At 32.0% G+C, this 18,168-nt stretch overlaps 1 protein-coding gene across 1 annotated transcript; it reads right to left on the bottom strand.

The window, feature by feature from the left end:
* Positions 1 to 4,408: 4,408 nt before the first annotated feature.
* On the bottom strand, positions 4,409 to 7,321 carry LOC149151221 (expansin-B3-like). The gene is made up of 5 exons (XM_089438274.1): positions 6,968 to 7,321; positions 6,579 to 6,691; positions 5,797 to 5,990; positions 5,574 to 5,703; positions 4,409 to 5,227 (listed from the first exon to the last, which is right to left on the bottom strand). The coding sequence occupies exons 1-5, from the start codon at positions 7,137 to 7,139 to the stop codon at positions 5,030 to 5,032; spliced, it is 807 nt and encodes a 268-aa protein (XP_089294400.1). The 5' UTR covers positions 7,140 to 7,321; the 3' UTR covers positions 4,409 to 5,029.
* Between the last annotated feature and the right edge of the window lie 10,847 nt (positions 7,322 to 18,168).

The raw sequence follows: 18,168 nt of genomic DNA, 5'->3' as shown, positions 1-18,168 counted from the left end.
GAGCAGCCAATGTTTCTTGAAATGCGTTGACATCATCAACAGGTGGAGGAGGGGGAGGAGCCCCCTCTAAGGATGCCATCATAGGCTGAAATAAGATCTAAGGGATCAGATAGGGTTTAGCATAGCAACGTTGCATATAGAGAATAATTTTAATCCATATTCACTATTGCTTCACATGCATTTTCTATGTTTTCAGACCACACATCTTCTTTGATCTCTACCCCAAAAAATTAGTTTCATGCCCTCTTCATTGGCTCTACATTGGCTCAACACTAGCATGAATCTTGTACAATGCCACTACTTTTAATAGAACTCCACATGACCTTTAACCATATGTTTATATTTAAATCTTGTGTGAGAGCTTAAGTCCCATTTACTTGGTACCGTACCCTATAACCAGCTCTATGACTATTTGCTTTCCCACTGGAGTGCTTGACACATACCAATTGTCAGATGGAAATGGGTTTTACACACAACACTCATGAACAAAGACTGAAGTCCCATGCTCGATGCTTCACTTGTCGGTGAATTTCCAGTGCATCTACATGACAATCAATTTCTCATCATACAAAATTAGTTCACACTATACTACTATCGCATCCATAAAGTTTTTTCTTCCTGGTACTCGAGTGCCTAGTATAGGGCTCTGTCTTACCACATTACACCAGACCGCTCTAATGTATATTGGGCATTGGGTAGTGGTGGGTCTTTGCCAAACCCACAACACACTTAGGGTGAGACTTATATCTAGACATGGGACCCACTTCTTTACATCTTGGGCTTCCAACGAGCTAAATCCACCAATGCATTAACACAAAAAAGAATTGTTGGGTAAGATCATGACACATATAGTGAGGCATGCCACATCATGTCAGTGGGGACAAATCAGAACCTACCATGTGGTGCCCTATGCCACCTCATCAATACCATGTTGTACTCTAGCAAGTCGTATAGGCCCGATCTTATCCTTTTACATTAAAATCGCACTTCGGTACCCAGTGCCCCGGTAATCCCGGGAGGGGACCTCCACTGCTACATCATGCTAGAATGAACCAATAATGAGTTATCATTTGTGCCCCTTGCCAACTTAGTTGCCACGTTAGTCACTGCCACATCATGTCAGCTATCGAGTGATGTTGGGAGAGGTTTGTTACTCATGTATCTGTTGCTTGATACTTGATGCCCTTATATGGGACCCACATGCCACATCATCTACCACTGTTGCATCCACGTCATTCTTTGCACCCAATCAGAGCTTGTCACATGTCCAAGTGCTGATGTTTTCTTACCACGTGTCACCCGCCAACTATCCATTGAACAAATCAAAAGTGCCATTTTCTCCTACCATGTGTCACCCACCAACTGTCCATTTGATTGGCCAAAAGTGCCATTTCCGCATGCCACATGTCACACCCTAAGGTTGCCACATCATCACTTGAGCCACGTCATTGCCACTCTGTCATCCACATAGAGGTGCCATGTCATACTGGTACCATGACATATCGACCTGGGGGATATGGTACCTTGGTATAATTAAACTTCCTTAATCCTCTTCTATAGCCACCTAATTAGGTTTAATTAATGTTAATCATGGATTAGTGGTTGTGATTAACATAGGTCGGCTTCATGGTAAAATGTGATTTCCTAGTTACATAAAAATTGGCCCTTTTTAAATTTTCACATACTATACCAAGTTATGCACCTTTCTACATGTCCCCAACCTAGTGGGCATGTTCATATCGGCTAATGCCTATGGGCTTTTCTACTGGGCTGGGCTCATGTCGGCCCCTATTTCCCGAGGAAGCCTCCCAACCCTTGACCTCAAATTGGCCCTCGCTTCCTGAGGAAGTCTATCGGCACTCGACCTCATATTGATCCCCGCCCCTGGGGAAGTCTAACAGACCGAGCCTCATACCGGTCTCTTTATTGGCCTAAGGATCTGAAGAAGAAATGCCTTTAAAGATAAACTACTTAAATATGCAACTTCATCCCTGACATCAAGCTAGACAACTTACACTTAAACAAGCAATGAAAACATACACTCAACACTATAACAATAACATCAATAACAAGATACACTTAGTAAATCTTCCAACACTTAATAATAAATAAAATAAAATAATATTTATATTAATATATTTCAAATATATAATAATAAATAGTACATATCTTTGCTTTAGAATAATATATATATAAACTTTTATATATATATATATATATATATATATATATATATATATATATATATATATAGATATATAAACTTATATATATATATATACCTCACCAAATTATAATAAGGCTTTAGTATGTTATTTAGGTTTTATAAATGATTATATATATTTTTTTTTGTTGAATTTAAGCTTGTGTGATCTATATCAAGTTTTTGAGCAGATTTTTCAGCAGAAATCACATTATAATATTTTTGTCGACGCGTTTCGAACCACAAGTGTGGTTCATCACCAAGACAAGTTGAAGAATCAGATCATGGTTGCATGTTAAATAGGGAGAGAAAATCTTCCAACAGCTATATTTGACTAGGAAACGGCTATATTGGACTAGGCAATTTGATTGAGAAACGGCTAAATTTGACTGGCCAACCTGACTAACTAGACTGAGGGAAAGGAAAAGTTATTTTTGTTATAATTATTACCAAAAATTATTGTTATATATATTACCAACATTTGAATAAAGGTAAAGTTTGTATTTAAAAATTAAGAGAATGAATAAATTAGTTATTACTAGGCCTTTTCTCCAATTATAATCATATAAATAAATGGTTAGTTAATTATTATGAAATTTAGTTTTTTGTTATATTTATTACCTAAAAATTTACTAATATGGAATACTAATTAAATATATAAAAAAAATCCTTAAATCATTAATATAATAATATGTAAATATATACTTTCCAAATTGAATATAAATATATAAATAATTAGTTACTATGCAAGTTAGTTTCTTGTAATATTATTACCATAACAAAAAATACAAGACCCTAACCTATTAATTGACTTATCTAAAACAAAAATCAATGATATAATATTTTTGATTAAATATATTTTTCACTCATTATTATATAATTTGTAGAAATATTTGAATTGAAAAATACATTATAAATAATAAATATTTTTATAAATATTAAAGATTAAATTTTAGAGAATGAGTATAAATTTTAATTTTAATTTTTTTAATATTATTAATTTATTCAATTTTATCTCATTAAAATATAATAAAAGCCCTTTTGAAAAATTCACTACATTGTTTAAGCCCAATAAATGGTATTCTTTTTATCAACAAATAAATATAAACAATTAGGAAAAAATAATAAAATATTTTTAATTTTAAAAAATATATTAACATTCATTATTTATTTCTTTTATAAACATCACTCAATATAATATAAATAATGATTTAGATGTAAGTTTTTGGGATTAATCACATTGTTAGAATTTGTGGTTCATTCTCTGGACAAAATGAGAAATCCATCAATCATAAGGAATAAATAGTAAAGATGCATCATTATCCAGAATTAACTGTTAAAAATTACTTATTGGTAAATTAATTAATAGTTAAAAAGAATAATTATTTAGAAATGAGTAGTAAAAAGATATTTTATTAAAATATTCTATATTTAGTTAATAACTATCACTATAAATATTTCTTTTATAAACATCACTCAATACAATATAAATAATAACTATTACTAATTTCAAAATTATAAATCAAATAAATAATACCAAACTTATTTACACTTTTAAATTATTCTCTATTCTTTAAGCTTTAAAACAGATCACTTATCCACTAGTCCAAACAATACACTTATTATTTATTTCCCTTTATTTCCACTTAAAACAAAAGACTTATTGGATAGTCCAATCAATGAGCCTCATCTTTATTTATTTTTCTTTCCACTTAAAACAGACTACCTACCTACCTACCAATTAAATCAATCAAGTCTTTTTCAATTTCCTTAATCTTTTATTTTATAACCCTTATATATATTTAAAAAAAAATTCCAAAAATTAAAACCAATTTCATAAATTAACCATTTAATTTTTAATTAATATTAATATTTTTAGTAAATATTATTATAAAAACATATTTTTTAATCAAAAATAATTATTAATATCTTTTTAATAAATAATACAAATTCTCTTTATAAAAATACCGTATCCCACAATAAAGTTTCCACCACGAAACTAAGTTGTTTTTTTCGAATACGCCGATAGCAAAGCAACAAAGACTTCATTTAACTCTGTATCATATATTAAAGTTAAAAATATCATGAGATATGACACATAGCCATGGAAAATGAAGATGCCTTCATTTAACTCTGTACCATATATCAAGGTAAAAAAAAAGGCATGAAATATGACATATAGCCATGGCAAATAGAAAATGAAGATGATTTCATAAAACACTGTACCATATATTAAAATTAAAAAATATCACGAAATATGATATTGCCATGGAAAATAGAAAATGGAGATGATACAAAACCTTTAAATATTTTCAAACCCTAAAACATAGAGAGCGACCCTGAAACCCTAATAATTTGTGTTTAGGTTTAACACAAACGAGATGATACAAAGCCTTTAAATACTTTCAAACCCTAAAACATAGAGAGGGACCCTAAAACCCTAATAATTTGTGTTAAGGTTTTAACACAAACGTACAACGTAGAGAGGGACTAGCCACTTTGTGGCCTATCCTCTTGACTCTCCATAAAATTTCTTAGCGATTATTTTCTGTCAAAATTACTTTTTCAACCTGGCAAAAGAAACCCAAATTACTGCTCTACTGTTCTCTAGCCCAACACTCTCTGACATATGTTTACACAATAGCAGAGGATTCGTACACACCGGAGACTTTAAAGACATTGACCAACAGTTTATATCCATTAATATTCGCTACGGATTTCCAACTGCAGGAAGTTGGCAGTGGCACCGAGCAGCATTGAAATTAGTTTTCACACACTCTCTGACTAGCTGGGGCAGGAAGAGAGCTTCAACTGCAACATTAAATTTCAGCGGTCAAAGTTGAGGCGCGACCTGTAACTGGCGGTGGGGTACCAGTTCTGAGGAATGATATTTCTGGCAGACAATGTTCGATTGCTGGAAAGTGTGGTGACCCGCAGAGAGAATGGCGCCTTCATTGGCCCTCCTAACAGACACCAGTTGGCGCCCCATGAATGCTGCATTGCCATCCACTCATCTGAATCCGCCTGTATTATTCAATTCATACACAAGTCCGACTGTATTAGGAGATATTTGGAGATTTTCACAGTGATTCATGAGGATGGACACTCCATTTATTATCAAAAATTAAAAAATTTCTAATTTCTAATTTTATTATCAAATTTTAGGTGATGATGGGTGAAGTGTTTTCTCTAAGAAAAACCTATCATTAAAAACTAAAAATTTTATAGCTTCTAGTCTTATTATCAAACTTCGAGTAATTAATGGTGAATGAAGTGTCCGCCCTAAAAAATACTAAAACACAATTCTCAGCAAAATATTATCTGCTTACAGCACCAAGAAATCAGTAACAAAATGAAATTGGTAGAACACCTCTCTTAAATGGATGGCTCCCACATCCCCATCTCCGTCTTCATACTCGATTAGAATGGAGAACCAGTACGCTGTAGAACCTTCGTTCACATGGAAAGTTACGTTCTTCCTGGGAAACTCGCAGAGTGTGCTGTAATACCACACGCCATTCAAATCTTAGTTTGGGCAAACAAAATAAAAACTTGAAACCTGCAAGAGGGTTCTCACTTAGGTGCTGTAATACCGTCTATATAGAACTGGGATCTCTCCACTGTTGAGAATCGTCGTGGTTTTGTCAGCAATCGCCATTCGCCCAAAAACAGACCCACTCAGATCAAAATGCGTTTTACCAAATGCACAGGGTCCTCCCGGGCACTCGTCAGTCACCACAAAGGTCACTGCTCTTTGCGCACACATCCTCTCGTCCGTGCATTTCACCTGTTAGTGATGAATACAGAAATTCCATGTTTCTCCGTTACATCTGGGATTGAAGTTTATCTCACTAACATACTCTGTTTTCACTATTTTTTTTTTGTATAGAAAGAGTTTCATCTGATTGGAAAAAAAAAAAATCCAATACAATAATGCAAATAAAAAGTTACACTCCAATTTGCAACAATGCATCAAATTGATTGCTGAAATTAACTCTATTGCAAGATAATAATGCAGATAAAAGGTTACATTCTAATTTGCAACAATGCATCAAATTGATTGCTGAACTTAACTCTATTGCAGGATTGGGGAATATTTTAGAATATGAACCATAAGAACAAAGTCAAAACTCATTAATATACATTCTATTTATTAAGATCCTAAATATTTCCTGTATCTGCAAAAGATAACCAAATTGATATTTTCTTTTTTCTCTTCTTTCTTGAACACTTGTTGTCTGTTAAAAAAAATTCATACATTGACCTTGATGATTGTAACAATCAAATCTTTCTCTGCATTAAAATTTACAACTCAAACTTTGATCTGACCACATTTAGTAGATTAGAATGAACCAGCTTAGATGTTCATTCTAACCTTGTAGCATGCTCCACAGCCTTCTCCACCTTTGAACAAAACTGGACTTACAGCACCCACCCGTTTTCTGTATGGCTTCACATCCACAAGGTTGCCATATCCACATGCACCACCTACAATATTTGCAATTCACAACGTTAGTGGTTGATGAAATTCTACAGTACTCATCAAATTCTGGGGATTAGTGACACCTTCCTTCTCACACACAAGCAACAATACACTACTTAAAGTTTAAACTTTGCTATGTTCACTGCCAACTATTATGATGAATGCAGAATGGTGAATGCTGGTATTCATATTTGAAGACACAAGTGCTGGAAAATGAAGTGCTGGATATTACAATATCTAATGACTAAATAAGTTACAGGGGATTAGATTGTGTACAGTACCATCACTTCCATCTCCATCTGGACTACCATACCAGGTAGCAGTAGCAGGGTGCCATTCCAGCTCTTGTTCTTCCAGAGCCCAACTCACCTTCACACACAAAAACACACTCACAGCTCCTATAACAAGCCAGGCACTGGACTTGCACGGAGACATACACCTGAATCTCTTCATCTTTTTCTCCAGAGAAAGTGATGATCAGAAACTGGTTGAAGACCAAAAGGAGGAATGCAGATTTATTGAAGAACCCAGCAACCAGAGACTGGCCAGCAACCAGAGACTGGCCCAGTGGGGAACAATTGATAAATGATTGATGTCCAATCGAAATCAACTGTCAACCGCTTTAACGTTTATTGCAATATCCAATCCAACGATCTCAATTCTGTAATAAGTTCAGTGGATCATGGGGCATAACTGGGCGACGGACGACCCGTGGGCCTATGCGATTTTCTTGGTTAAGATAGAGACACACCCCCAATTTCTTGTTAAAGAGGAATCTGCCGCAGACAGGACGGTCCGTAAATAAAGTAAGATGACTACTTTTTCATTTTGGCGCGCAGCCTGCATCAAAACGGGGCTAAATAGGAATAATTAATTTGCGTGTGAACGAGGGCGAGCCCAGGGCCCAGGGGGACTGAATATGGAATGGAGCCCCGCAATTGATATCGATCATGTGATTCTCGAGACAGCTGAAATTATATATTTTTTTGCCCCCGGGAACCGTATCCAACGGAATTAAAGCCACTAATGGCGTTGGGATCACAAAAAACCAGAAAAAGAGCGAATAAATTGTTAAATTACACCAAATATTGCGGGAACACGTTGAGAGAGGTCTGAATCGATCCTAAGCCGCTTTTAGCTTATGGAATATAAAAATATAAGGTAAAACAATATATGTGGGGCTATCGGTTCATTAATGGGTCGGGCATTTGTTTTTAGCTTATAGAATGTAAATATATAAGACAAAGGGAAATCCTCTTTATATCATAACGAGGCCAACATGGAGATGGTGAATTGGATCTCTGATTTATATCATAACGAGGCCAACATGGAGATGGTGAATTGGATCTCTGATTTATTTGGTATTGAGACAAGTTTGTTTAAGGAGGGTTTCAAATATTTAAGTTTTCATCTCAAAGCTAAGGGTTATTACAAGTATGACTGGCAATGGTTGACAGAAAGATATTATAGAAAGATATCTGCATGTGAACATCGGAGTCTATTTTTGGCAGGGAGAGTCATTCTCTCTCAATTTGTTTTAATGCAGATAGCCATTTATTGGGCCCATTTATTCTTCCTCCCAGCAAGCACTATTCACAAGTTGACCAAGGTTACAGCAAATTTTATTTGGGGTGGAAAATCTGAACAGTCAAAGTTCCATCTCTCCAAAATGAATAGAATTTCATTGCCTAAGCACCTTGGGGGATGGAGCTTAATGGATTTGAGGGCTTTTGGAAAGGCTCTGGAGAGGGATCTTTGGGGATGGTCCATGGAGTACAATTGTTAAACTAAAATATATGAAAGGCAAAAATCTGGAACATTGGTACAGAACTGGAACAATTGGAGTTAGACATGGATCGACCATTTGGCATAGTTTTCGGAAGGTTGAGAAATACTTTTTAAAGAACCTAAGGTGGAGGATCCACACTGGAAACAGTATCTTAATTGGTCTTGATTCTATTGCCTGCTGCCGCGTTTCCACTTCATTTTCTGAAATCCTCTTATTTTACCTTCACAGAAATGGTATCTTTACATGGGATAAACTTATCTCTGAATGGCGCGGTCTTGTTCCTTTATGGAAGGATGCCACTGATCTTTGTCTGCCAGGCGATCTGAGCTCTTCATGGAAAGCTGTCAAAGATGCGGAAGGATGCCACTGATCTTTGTCTGCCAGGCGATCTGAGCTCTTCATGGAAAGCTGTCAAAGATGCTCTGGAGGGTAGCGGGATTCAACGTGATGGATCGCCTGATCACTTAACTTGGTCCATGTCAAATGCACAGGTGACTACCAGAGTCAAAGATATTTACATTGACTTTATTTCTTCAGGGGCACCGTATCATAGTTCTATATTTCCAATGGCTCTTTGGAAATCGGGGTGCCCCCCTAAGATGATATTCTTCGCATGGTTGGTGTTTAACAACAAGAACCTCACGTGGGACACTCTGAGGAAACGAGGTTGGCATGGCCCAAGCAGGGGTTCGATGTGTGAATCAGAAGAAGAGTCAAATCTCCACATGTTCTTCCAATGCAACTCCTCTCAACAAATCTAGTATGAACTGACCATTATTTTTGGTTTTCCTCATGTTGTTTTTTTCTATCCATGCAGCTTTCGAATGGTGGTGCCAACGGTGAATGTGGTATGAAAATGATTTTCCCCGTTATATTTTTGTGCATCTTTTCCATATCCCTGAACGTGCTGTAAATGTGTTATATTTTTGTGCATCTTTTCTATATCCCTGAACCTGCTATAAATGTGTTTGTATATGTTATATGCTCCTGCTTCTCCATGATGTAGATATGTGTTTCTTCTGTATATGGGGCTTTTTCGAACATTTGTTTTCTGCTATGTATATGTCCTGGATCGTGGCTTCTCTTGCCACTTTTTTGTATCCTATGCTAATTTTTATATTGTCTTAATATAATACATGATGTTTTTTTTCTCTGAAAAAAAAAATATAAGACAAATAACATAACTAGAGTTATCGGTTTATTAAGGACTGAGAATGTATTTGATTAAATTAGATAGGCGACATATATTGCTTTGCCCATTAATGAAACGATAGCTTCACATATATGGTTCACCAATATATAATGACTTTTTCTGTCTACTATATTCATATTCATTATCAAGTACGTTTATGGATGGAGTCAAATAACAATAGTTATAGTGGTAGTTACAATAGTTATAGTGGTAGTTAAAGGTAGTTAGTAGGTTTAATTCTTTTTTCGTAGAATATCTTGATATTTAGGTGAATAGTAGCATAGTAGCAAGTGAATTTTATTATTCACCTTTTTTATTATCAGACACATGTTAGGTTTTATTATTGGAAAATATGTTATTCATAAACTTGAAAGGATAAAAAAAATTAAATATCTTGATATAAAAATGAATAATAAAATAATAAACCCATTATAATTTGATCCTAAATCTGGCCCAAAATTACCATTTCATCAATCATCAATTATATATATATCACGACCAATATCACGACCATGGAATGCAGTAAATTCATAAATTGTAGGAGGAGGAGATTAATATTAGGAAATGAACAGTAGATTTCAACCGCCAGGGCCATGACAATCCAATGCAATCGAGCAGCATTGTCACATGCCTGAGAGTGGATTTCAACGGTATAACTAATGGTAAGTACGACATGATAATGGCACGGGCAGCCGGTAGAAGATCCAGAGAAATATTGACAACATCCGCACATGTGTTGGGACGAAGAATCCAATTATACTTTAATGCGGGAGAACACGAGGAAAACAGTGAAGAAGATAGTGGAATCTGACTTTGATTTCAGTGTGGGATCATATGGCTTATTTTGACAAGATGGGTATCAAACCCTCTGGATAATGAAATTCTATTGCAAAACTTAGAAATTATTCAACACAGCAATAATTCCATGGAGATTTTTCTCTGCCACTCAATTGCGGCTTTGAATTAGGTATTTAAAATTGGCTATATTATCTTTTTTTCTTAAAATGGGGGCTAGTCCCTGAAAAAGCATGTATTGAGCCCAAAACACATTATATACCTCCATCACATCAATCATATATACCTCCATCACATCAATCATATGATATCACTATACAATCACAATGTTTACATATTGCTGCCTTGCAGCGTCACTATAATGGGATATATTATCTTGTGGACTCTCAATAAGAAATGGACTTTGTCTGGTTTCAACATTCTTGGCGAACCAGCAAAAATATGCCTTATTTTGACAAGATGGGTATCCAACCCTTTGGATAATGAAATTCTATTGCAAAACTTAGAAATTATTCAACACAGAAATGATTCCATGGAGATTTTTCTCTGCCACTCCATTGTGGCTTTGAATTAGGTATTCAAAATTGGCAATATTATCTTGTGGAATCTCAATAAGAAATGGACTTTGTCTGGTTTCAATATTGTTGGCGAACCAGCAAATTTCTAGTAAGTGCTTCTAGTAAAAATATGCAAAGCTAATCGAATACTGGATTACAAGTAAGTAACTTCAATGTATGGGTAAACCTTTCCTCAAAGCCTTCGAAGTCGAACAATTCAATTTAGGTGGTTTTATTTCATAATAAAATGTATATTTATAGGAGTCATATTTTTAAGATTGTTGTGACTTGAGCTTAGTTGTTAAATTTGAGTTCTTCAATATAAATGATGTGTATACAACCACTTGAATATAAACAGTATGTATACAGCCATATTAACTTATTTCGAAGAGGCAGGAATGAGTATGGTCTAGGTAATGAATATGGTTGAGAAGATTTGAAAGAGGTAGGAATGATTATTTTCTCGGTAATGAATATGGCTGAGAAAAAACAAGAATGAAAAAGTTAAGGGTTTTTTTTGGTTGGTTATTATGAATAGTATGTTATTGGAAAATACCTACTTTCAATTTTTTTGGGTTTGTTTATGGGTTTGTTAGTTTAAGTTTATAAAAATTATAATTTATAATTTAATATAGTATAACAATATAAATAAATATGTATTTTTTATTGAAAAAATAATAATGTGAAAATATGAAAATGTATGATTTTTAATTATATATTTTAATTGTTATAATATATTATAAATAATAAACTTGATTTTTTTATTAATTTTATATAAAAAATTATGATGATGATGATAATTTTTTTCATATGTATATTTTTAATTATTAAAATCATTAAAATATAAATTATGATACTTAATTATCAAAATCACAAATATCTATTTTTTTTATTTACTAAAATCATTAAAATATGAAATTATGATGTTTAGTTATTAAAGTCGTTAAAATTTTAAAATTATGATATTAAATTTCAATTTAAGGAAAAATATATATTTTTTCTATAACTATTTATTTCACTTTATAGTAAATATACAAGTAATAACTTTTTCACTTGTATATCTTTTACCCTCTTAAAAATTAAACATGCAAAGTTTAAGGGGAAAATGCATGTGTTTAACCATTAAATATATTCAAAGTATATAATTTCAAGATATAATATATATAGCTTTATCACTTGTACTTCTTCAAATTGAATATACAAATTTTAAAGAGAAAATACATGTTCTTAACCATTAAATCCATTTAAAGTACAATTCCAAAGTCTGATATATAATGTAATATATAATTTCTCAAAAAAATAATGCAATCTATCAAAATATAAGGTATATCTATTTTAAAATATAATATATGTAAGTAGAAATTAATAAAAAAAAAATTGCAAATAATAACATTTAAAAAAAATTATATATTGGAAATATTATCTATTAAAAATATATATACTTAAATTTATAAAAAAAATATATTTTATATAAAATTAGATGTTTAATATTATATCTAAAAATATTGTTAAAATCAAATATATTGATATAAAATTTGAAAAATGCATTAAGCTAAACTTTTACATCTAAAACCAATATAATTAACATAACAAATTTTACAACTAAAACGAATATCATTAATATAACAAATTTAAAATAAAAATAACCAAATAAATTTGTGATGTGCCCAAAATGAAAACACTGTTTATGAGATTCTATTTAACATAACAAGTGTTGCATGGCAATATAGTCCCTCCCAATCAACATAAAAATTATATTTTGGGAAAAAATGCATAAACAATTATAACCTATATTGGTCAATGCTAAATTAATAGTGATCAATAGACAAATGGAATCCTATAGCCTTGCTTTGGTAAGGACTAAAGAATTTAGATGTGAACTGTATAAAATAATTGATCACTGAGGCACAAGGACTTGCATAAATTTTGCATTGGTCAATGTAAGTTTTCCATTTATGAAATCTGTAGTTTTAAGGGAAAAAATTGGTTTGTTGAAATTCTTTCATTGCTCAAGTAATGAATTGAAACTCTAAATTTGTGTGCAAGAACCAAATAATGAATGCAACTACTACTATAAATTTTGCAATAGTGAGTTTCATAAAGTATCAATATATAATATAAAGTATACAAGTACCAATAATGTGAACTACAAACCACTGAATTAAACTATGCATAACACAAGCTTTTATGGGTAGCCATTAACTTTACTTGGTTTTCAAATACATCTGACACAAGTATTGACTCTACAGGGCATCTAACTATCAACCCAAAGTATCAATAACTTTATGACTACAATTTTAATCCATCTTATTATTAATGTATCTTATTAAGATTAATGTACAAGTTTATTAGCTAATGTACCTCATTAGTTTAATGGGTTTACTAATTAATATATCTTATTATTAATGTATTTGTAAATTATCATTAATATATCTACATAAATAAACATTCATGATTCTATCAATATTACCCACAAGCATTACTAATATCATTAAACTATTAACTTGAAATGAAACTAACAACACATTGAGATGGAATTTAATCACAGTAAACTATTAACTTGCAATGAAACAAACAAAACATAAAATGAATTTAAGCTTGCGTATATATTTTATATACTCAAATTTGTTGGAGTCCAAGAATTTATAGATCACCAAGAATTTGTTTTAGTCCAAAAAGTTATAGATCGCCAAGAATTTGTTACAATTCAAGAATTTACATCATAGGTCACAAGTTTGTAAACTTCACATACCTTATTCACTTCAAAGATTCCACTAACAAAACCAAATATGCCTTATGAACTTTCATAAAAGGGTAGAAAAACTCCAAATCTCAAGCCCACAACAAGCCCACATATTCAATATTAAAGCCTCCTTTGTGTCTTCTTGATGTTAATATCAATTAATTCACTGTGAAATCAAAATAAAATGCAACCTAGTTGTTGAGGTTTGACCTCTGCAATAGAATGTTAATATGAATTAAAATTGAATGTCGGGAATTGAATGTGGAATTTGGACTCTCACCAGTATAAAATGAAATCAAATGTGGAATTTGAAAGCTTGGAAACATAAAATAAAATCTAATGTCGAATTTGAAAAACAGGCTAGATACGAATTGAAATTTGGAAGCGCCCACATAAATTGAAATGCTTGTAAATGTAATGTTAAACAATAAAAAATTTCTATGAGAAATTCTGCAACAAATCCAAATACAAGTTATTATTCATTTTACTTTGTATAAATATAAGCTTTGAATGGATTTAGAAAACAGAATGATCTACTTGCACAGTAATGTGGCCATAATCTTCGAAGTAAAAGCTATATATTCCTTCATAATGGTCTTTGTTCTTTGCAGGAAAATGTTGGATGAAAATACATATCCCAGTTGTTATACCTATATGTTTTTGCAAATTTCCATTGTACAACTCCCTCCTCATAGAGAGAAAGCTATTTAGTTAGCATATGACTAGAAAGCTCCAACCTGCAAGATCTGTCTGCTCAGATTGGGATTTATAGGAAGACCGAGAAAAACTTGGTTTTCAACTAAAAAATAACAGTGATTGCATAAGATGATACTAAACAAACGAAGTTTGGAGATCGGTCGACTCCAAACACCCAATTGCCTGAAACTCATTGGTTTTTAGCTTTAAAAATCAAGGAAAACATGGGTATGAAATGATAAGCATTTACCTAGTAGGAACAAAAGCATCAACAGATTTCAACTAACTAAAATTCCAAAGCACACAAAGGAAACATTAATTTGTCATACCTTGTTCCAAAAGTGAAATTAGGGCTGGACTCACCTTCATCTTCACTCACAAGAAAGGAAGCGGTATTGGATTTCAGTATGAAAATGAGCTCATAAGCGAAATGATCTATTACTCTACTTACTTGTTCAGAGATATATGGTCACAATGTGTATCCATAGGCTTCAAACCATGACACCAACCACCACCAACTACTTTGATTAAAACACTAAAACCTTGTTTATTTTGCACAAAAAATCAACTACTCCTATTGAAACTTTCACATATGCTCAAACAACATGGTGATTTGCTTTAATAAGTATATTAATGTCTACATGCCTATGTTGACTATAACTGACTATGCTTGACTACAATTGACTATTGTACATATAACTTCAAAAACATTATCTGTGTTGATTATGGTTGACTTTTGTTAACTATGCTTGATTAATGTGCATATAATTTCTAAAACATGATGCCCGAATTGATTATTGTTAACTATGATTGATTTTTATTTGCTATGGTTAACTTCTATTTACTCAATATAGTTGAATTTTGTTACTTATGATTGATTATATTAAAAGTTATATTTTGTTGGCTATTGTTGATTAGTGTAAATATAATTTCTAAACCCTGATCTCATGTTGACTTTTGTTGAATATGATTGACTAATCTACATTTGATTTCACAAAGATGATACCCATGTTGACTATAATTGACTTTGCTTTGCATTTGTTGACTTTTGTTTAGTGTGGCTGACTATGTTTGATTGATGTACATATAATCTTCAAAACATGATGCCCATGTTGATTATAATTGACTATGGTTTACTTTTGTTGAATATGGATGATTATGATTGACTTTTATTCAACTTTTGTTGATTATAGTTGATTTTTCTTAACTATGGTTGAATTTCATTGACTATGGTTGATTATGATTTATAAATGTACATATAGTTTCCAAAACATGGCTATGGTTCTAAATTTCCAAAACATGATGCTTGCTTTGACTCCATTCATTATGGTTGACTAAATTTTGTTTGAGGAACAATTTAATACAATTTTTTGTATAGTGAAACCTAGACGATGACTTCCCCTTTATGACTAAATATTGAACACATTCATGCTATTTAAGTTTCATCAACCTTCTAGTTAATGTATGCAACGAGGAAGCATTGGTTCAAGGAATAAACATTGGTTATAGTATAACATATCTACCTAAATTGTCAATCTTCTTAATAATATATTGAAACATTTCAAAAAAAACTAATACAAATACTATATTGATTTTCAATATAGTAATTGTATTAAATACTTCAATAAAATTTAATAAACAAATTTTAATAAGTTAAAAATAAACAATAATTATATTAGATTATTTGAAAATATAAAATAATAAGAGGATTTGATATTTTAATTAAAATGAATATTTATCAAAATTATATTTTTTTATTCAATTTTATTATTATTATTATTATTTTCCTAATATCTAAATTTTCAATCTTTTCTTAGTAAAGCATTGGAACATTTGTCAAGTTCCACTAGCACAACTGGTTGAGGATGAGCCTCCTTAGCAAGGTGACATAGGATCAAACCTCATGAGGGTGATTGTGCCTGTGCTAGAGGGAAGAGACATGCTAAGACATGCTAAAAAAAATCCAGTGAGCTTAGGGTTAGTGTGGCCCAAGTTAGTTGTGATCCCTGGGTAAGGTTTCTCAAGCCACAGGTCAAGCCATGCTAAAAAAATCTAATCAGCTCAGCTTAGGGTCGGTGTGGCCCAAGTTGGGTGCAATCCCTGGGTAAGGTCAAGCCAAGCTAAAAAAATCTAATCAACTCAGCTTAGGGTCGGTGTGGCCCAAGTTGGGTGCAATCCCTGGGTAAGGTTTCTCAAGCCACTGGTCAAGCCATGCTAAAAAAATCAAGTCAACTCAGCTTAGGTTTCGTGTTGCCCAGGTTGGGTAAGATCCCTGGGTGAGGTTTCTCAAGCCACGGGTTAAGACATGCTAAAATAATCCAGTGAGCTTAGGGTTGGTGTGGCTCAGGTTGGGTGCGATCCCTAGATAAGATTTCTCAGGCCACAGGTCAAGCCATGCTAAAAAAATCCAGTTAGCGCAGTGTAGGGTTGGTGTGGCCCAAGTTGGGTGCGATCCCTGGGCGAGGTTTCTCAAGCCATGCTAAAAAATGGTTTCTCAAGCCACCGATCAAGCCATGCTAAAAAAATGGTTTCTCAAGCCATGATAAAAAAATCCAATTAGCTCAGCTTAGGGTTCATGTGGCCCAAGAGTGAGGTTTCTCAAGCCACCGATTAAGACATGCTAAAAAAATCCAGTGAGCTTAGGGTTGGTGTAGCTCAGGTTGGGTGCGATTCCTAGGTAAAGTTTCTCAAACCACAGGTCAAGCCATGCTAAAAAGATCCAATCAGCTCAGCTTAAGGTTGGTGTGGCCCAGGTTGGGTGCCACCCCTAGGTGAAGTTTCTCAATTGAAACATTTCAAAATAAAGAATACAATTACTATTTCAATATAGTTCTTGTATTAAATATATTAAGTATTTCAATAAAGTTTAATAAATATTTTTTTGACCTAATAAAATTAAATTCATATGAAAGAAAAAATATAAGAAAAAAATTATAATTAATTTCAATAATAACTTTAAATAAATTATATATAAAATTGAATCTTCTTTATTTAAAGATTAATTAAAAATATTTCCCGTCACTAACTTATAAATCTTACCTATATTGTATATCAAATATTCATAATTAAATATAACAAATATTTGGTTGTACATATAATTAATTGCCAAAAACAAATACCCAAATAGATAATAGTTTGATTATTGTTCTCTAATTTCTATTAAATATAATTAAATACTTCAATAAAGTTTAATAAATATTTTTTTACCCAATAATATAATTACTATTTTAATATAGTAGTTGCATTAAATATATTAAACACTTCAATAAAGTTTAATAAATATTTTTGTTGACCTAATAAAATTAAATTAATATGAATGGAAAAAAATATAAGAGAAATTATAATTAATTTCAATAATAATTTTAAATAAATTATATATAAGATGGAATCTTTTATATTTAAAGATTAATTAAAAATTTTACATCTCACTAACTTATAAATCTCATCTATATTATACTTTAAATATTCATAATTAAATATAGCAAATATTTGGTTGTACGTATAATTTCCAAAAACAAATACCCAATAGATAATAGTTGATTATAGTTCTCTGATTTCTAAAACATAATGTTCATGTTGACTATTAACTATGGTTTATTTTTGTTAAATATACTAAATTTGAAAAATAATTTAGTACAATATTAACTATGGTTTATTTTTGTTAAATATACTAAATTTGAAAAATAATTTAGTAAAATATTTTGTATGGT

This window comes from Pinus tabuliformis, chromosome 9 (assembly GCF_031772625.1).
Source record: "Pinus tabuliformis cultivar Carrire ecotype Pingquan chromosome 9, CPIR1, whole genome shotgun sequence".
Lineage (NCBI taxonomy): Eukaryota > Viridiplantae > Streptophyta > Pinopsida > Pinales > Pinaceae > Pinus > Pinus tabuliformis.
This window is presented reverse-complemented; position numbering and strand designations above follow the sequence as displayed.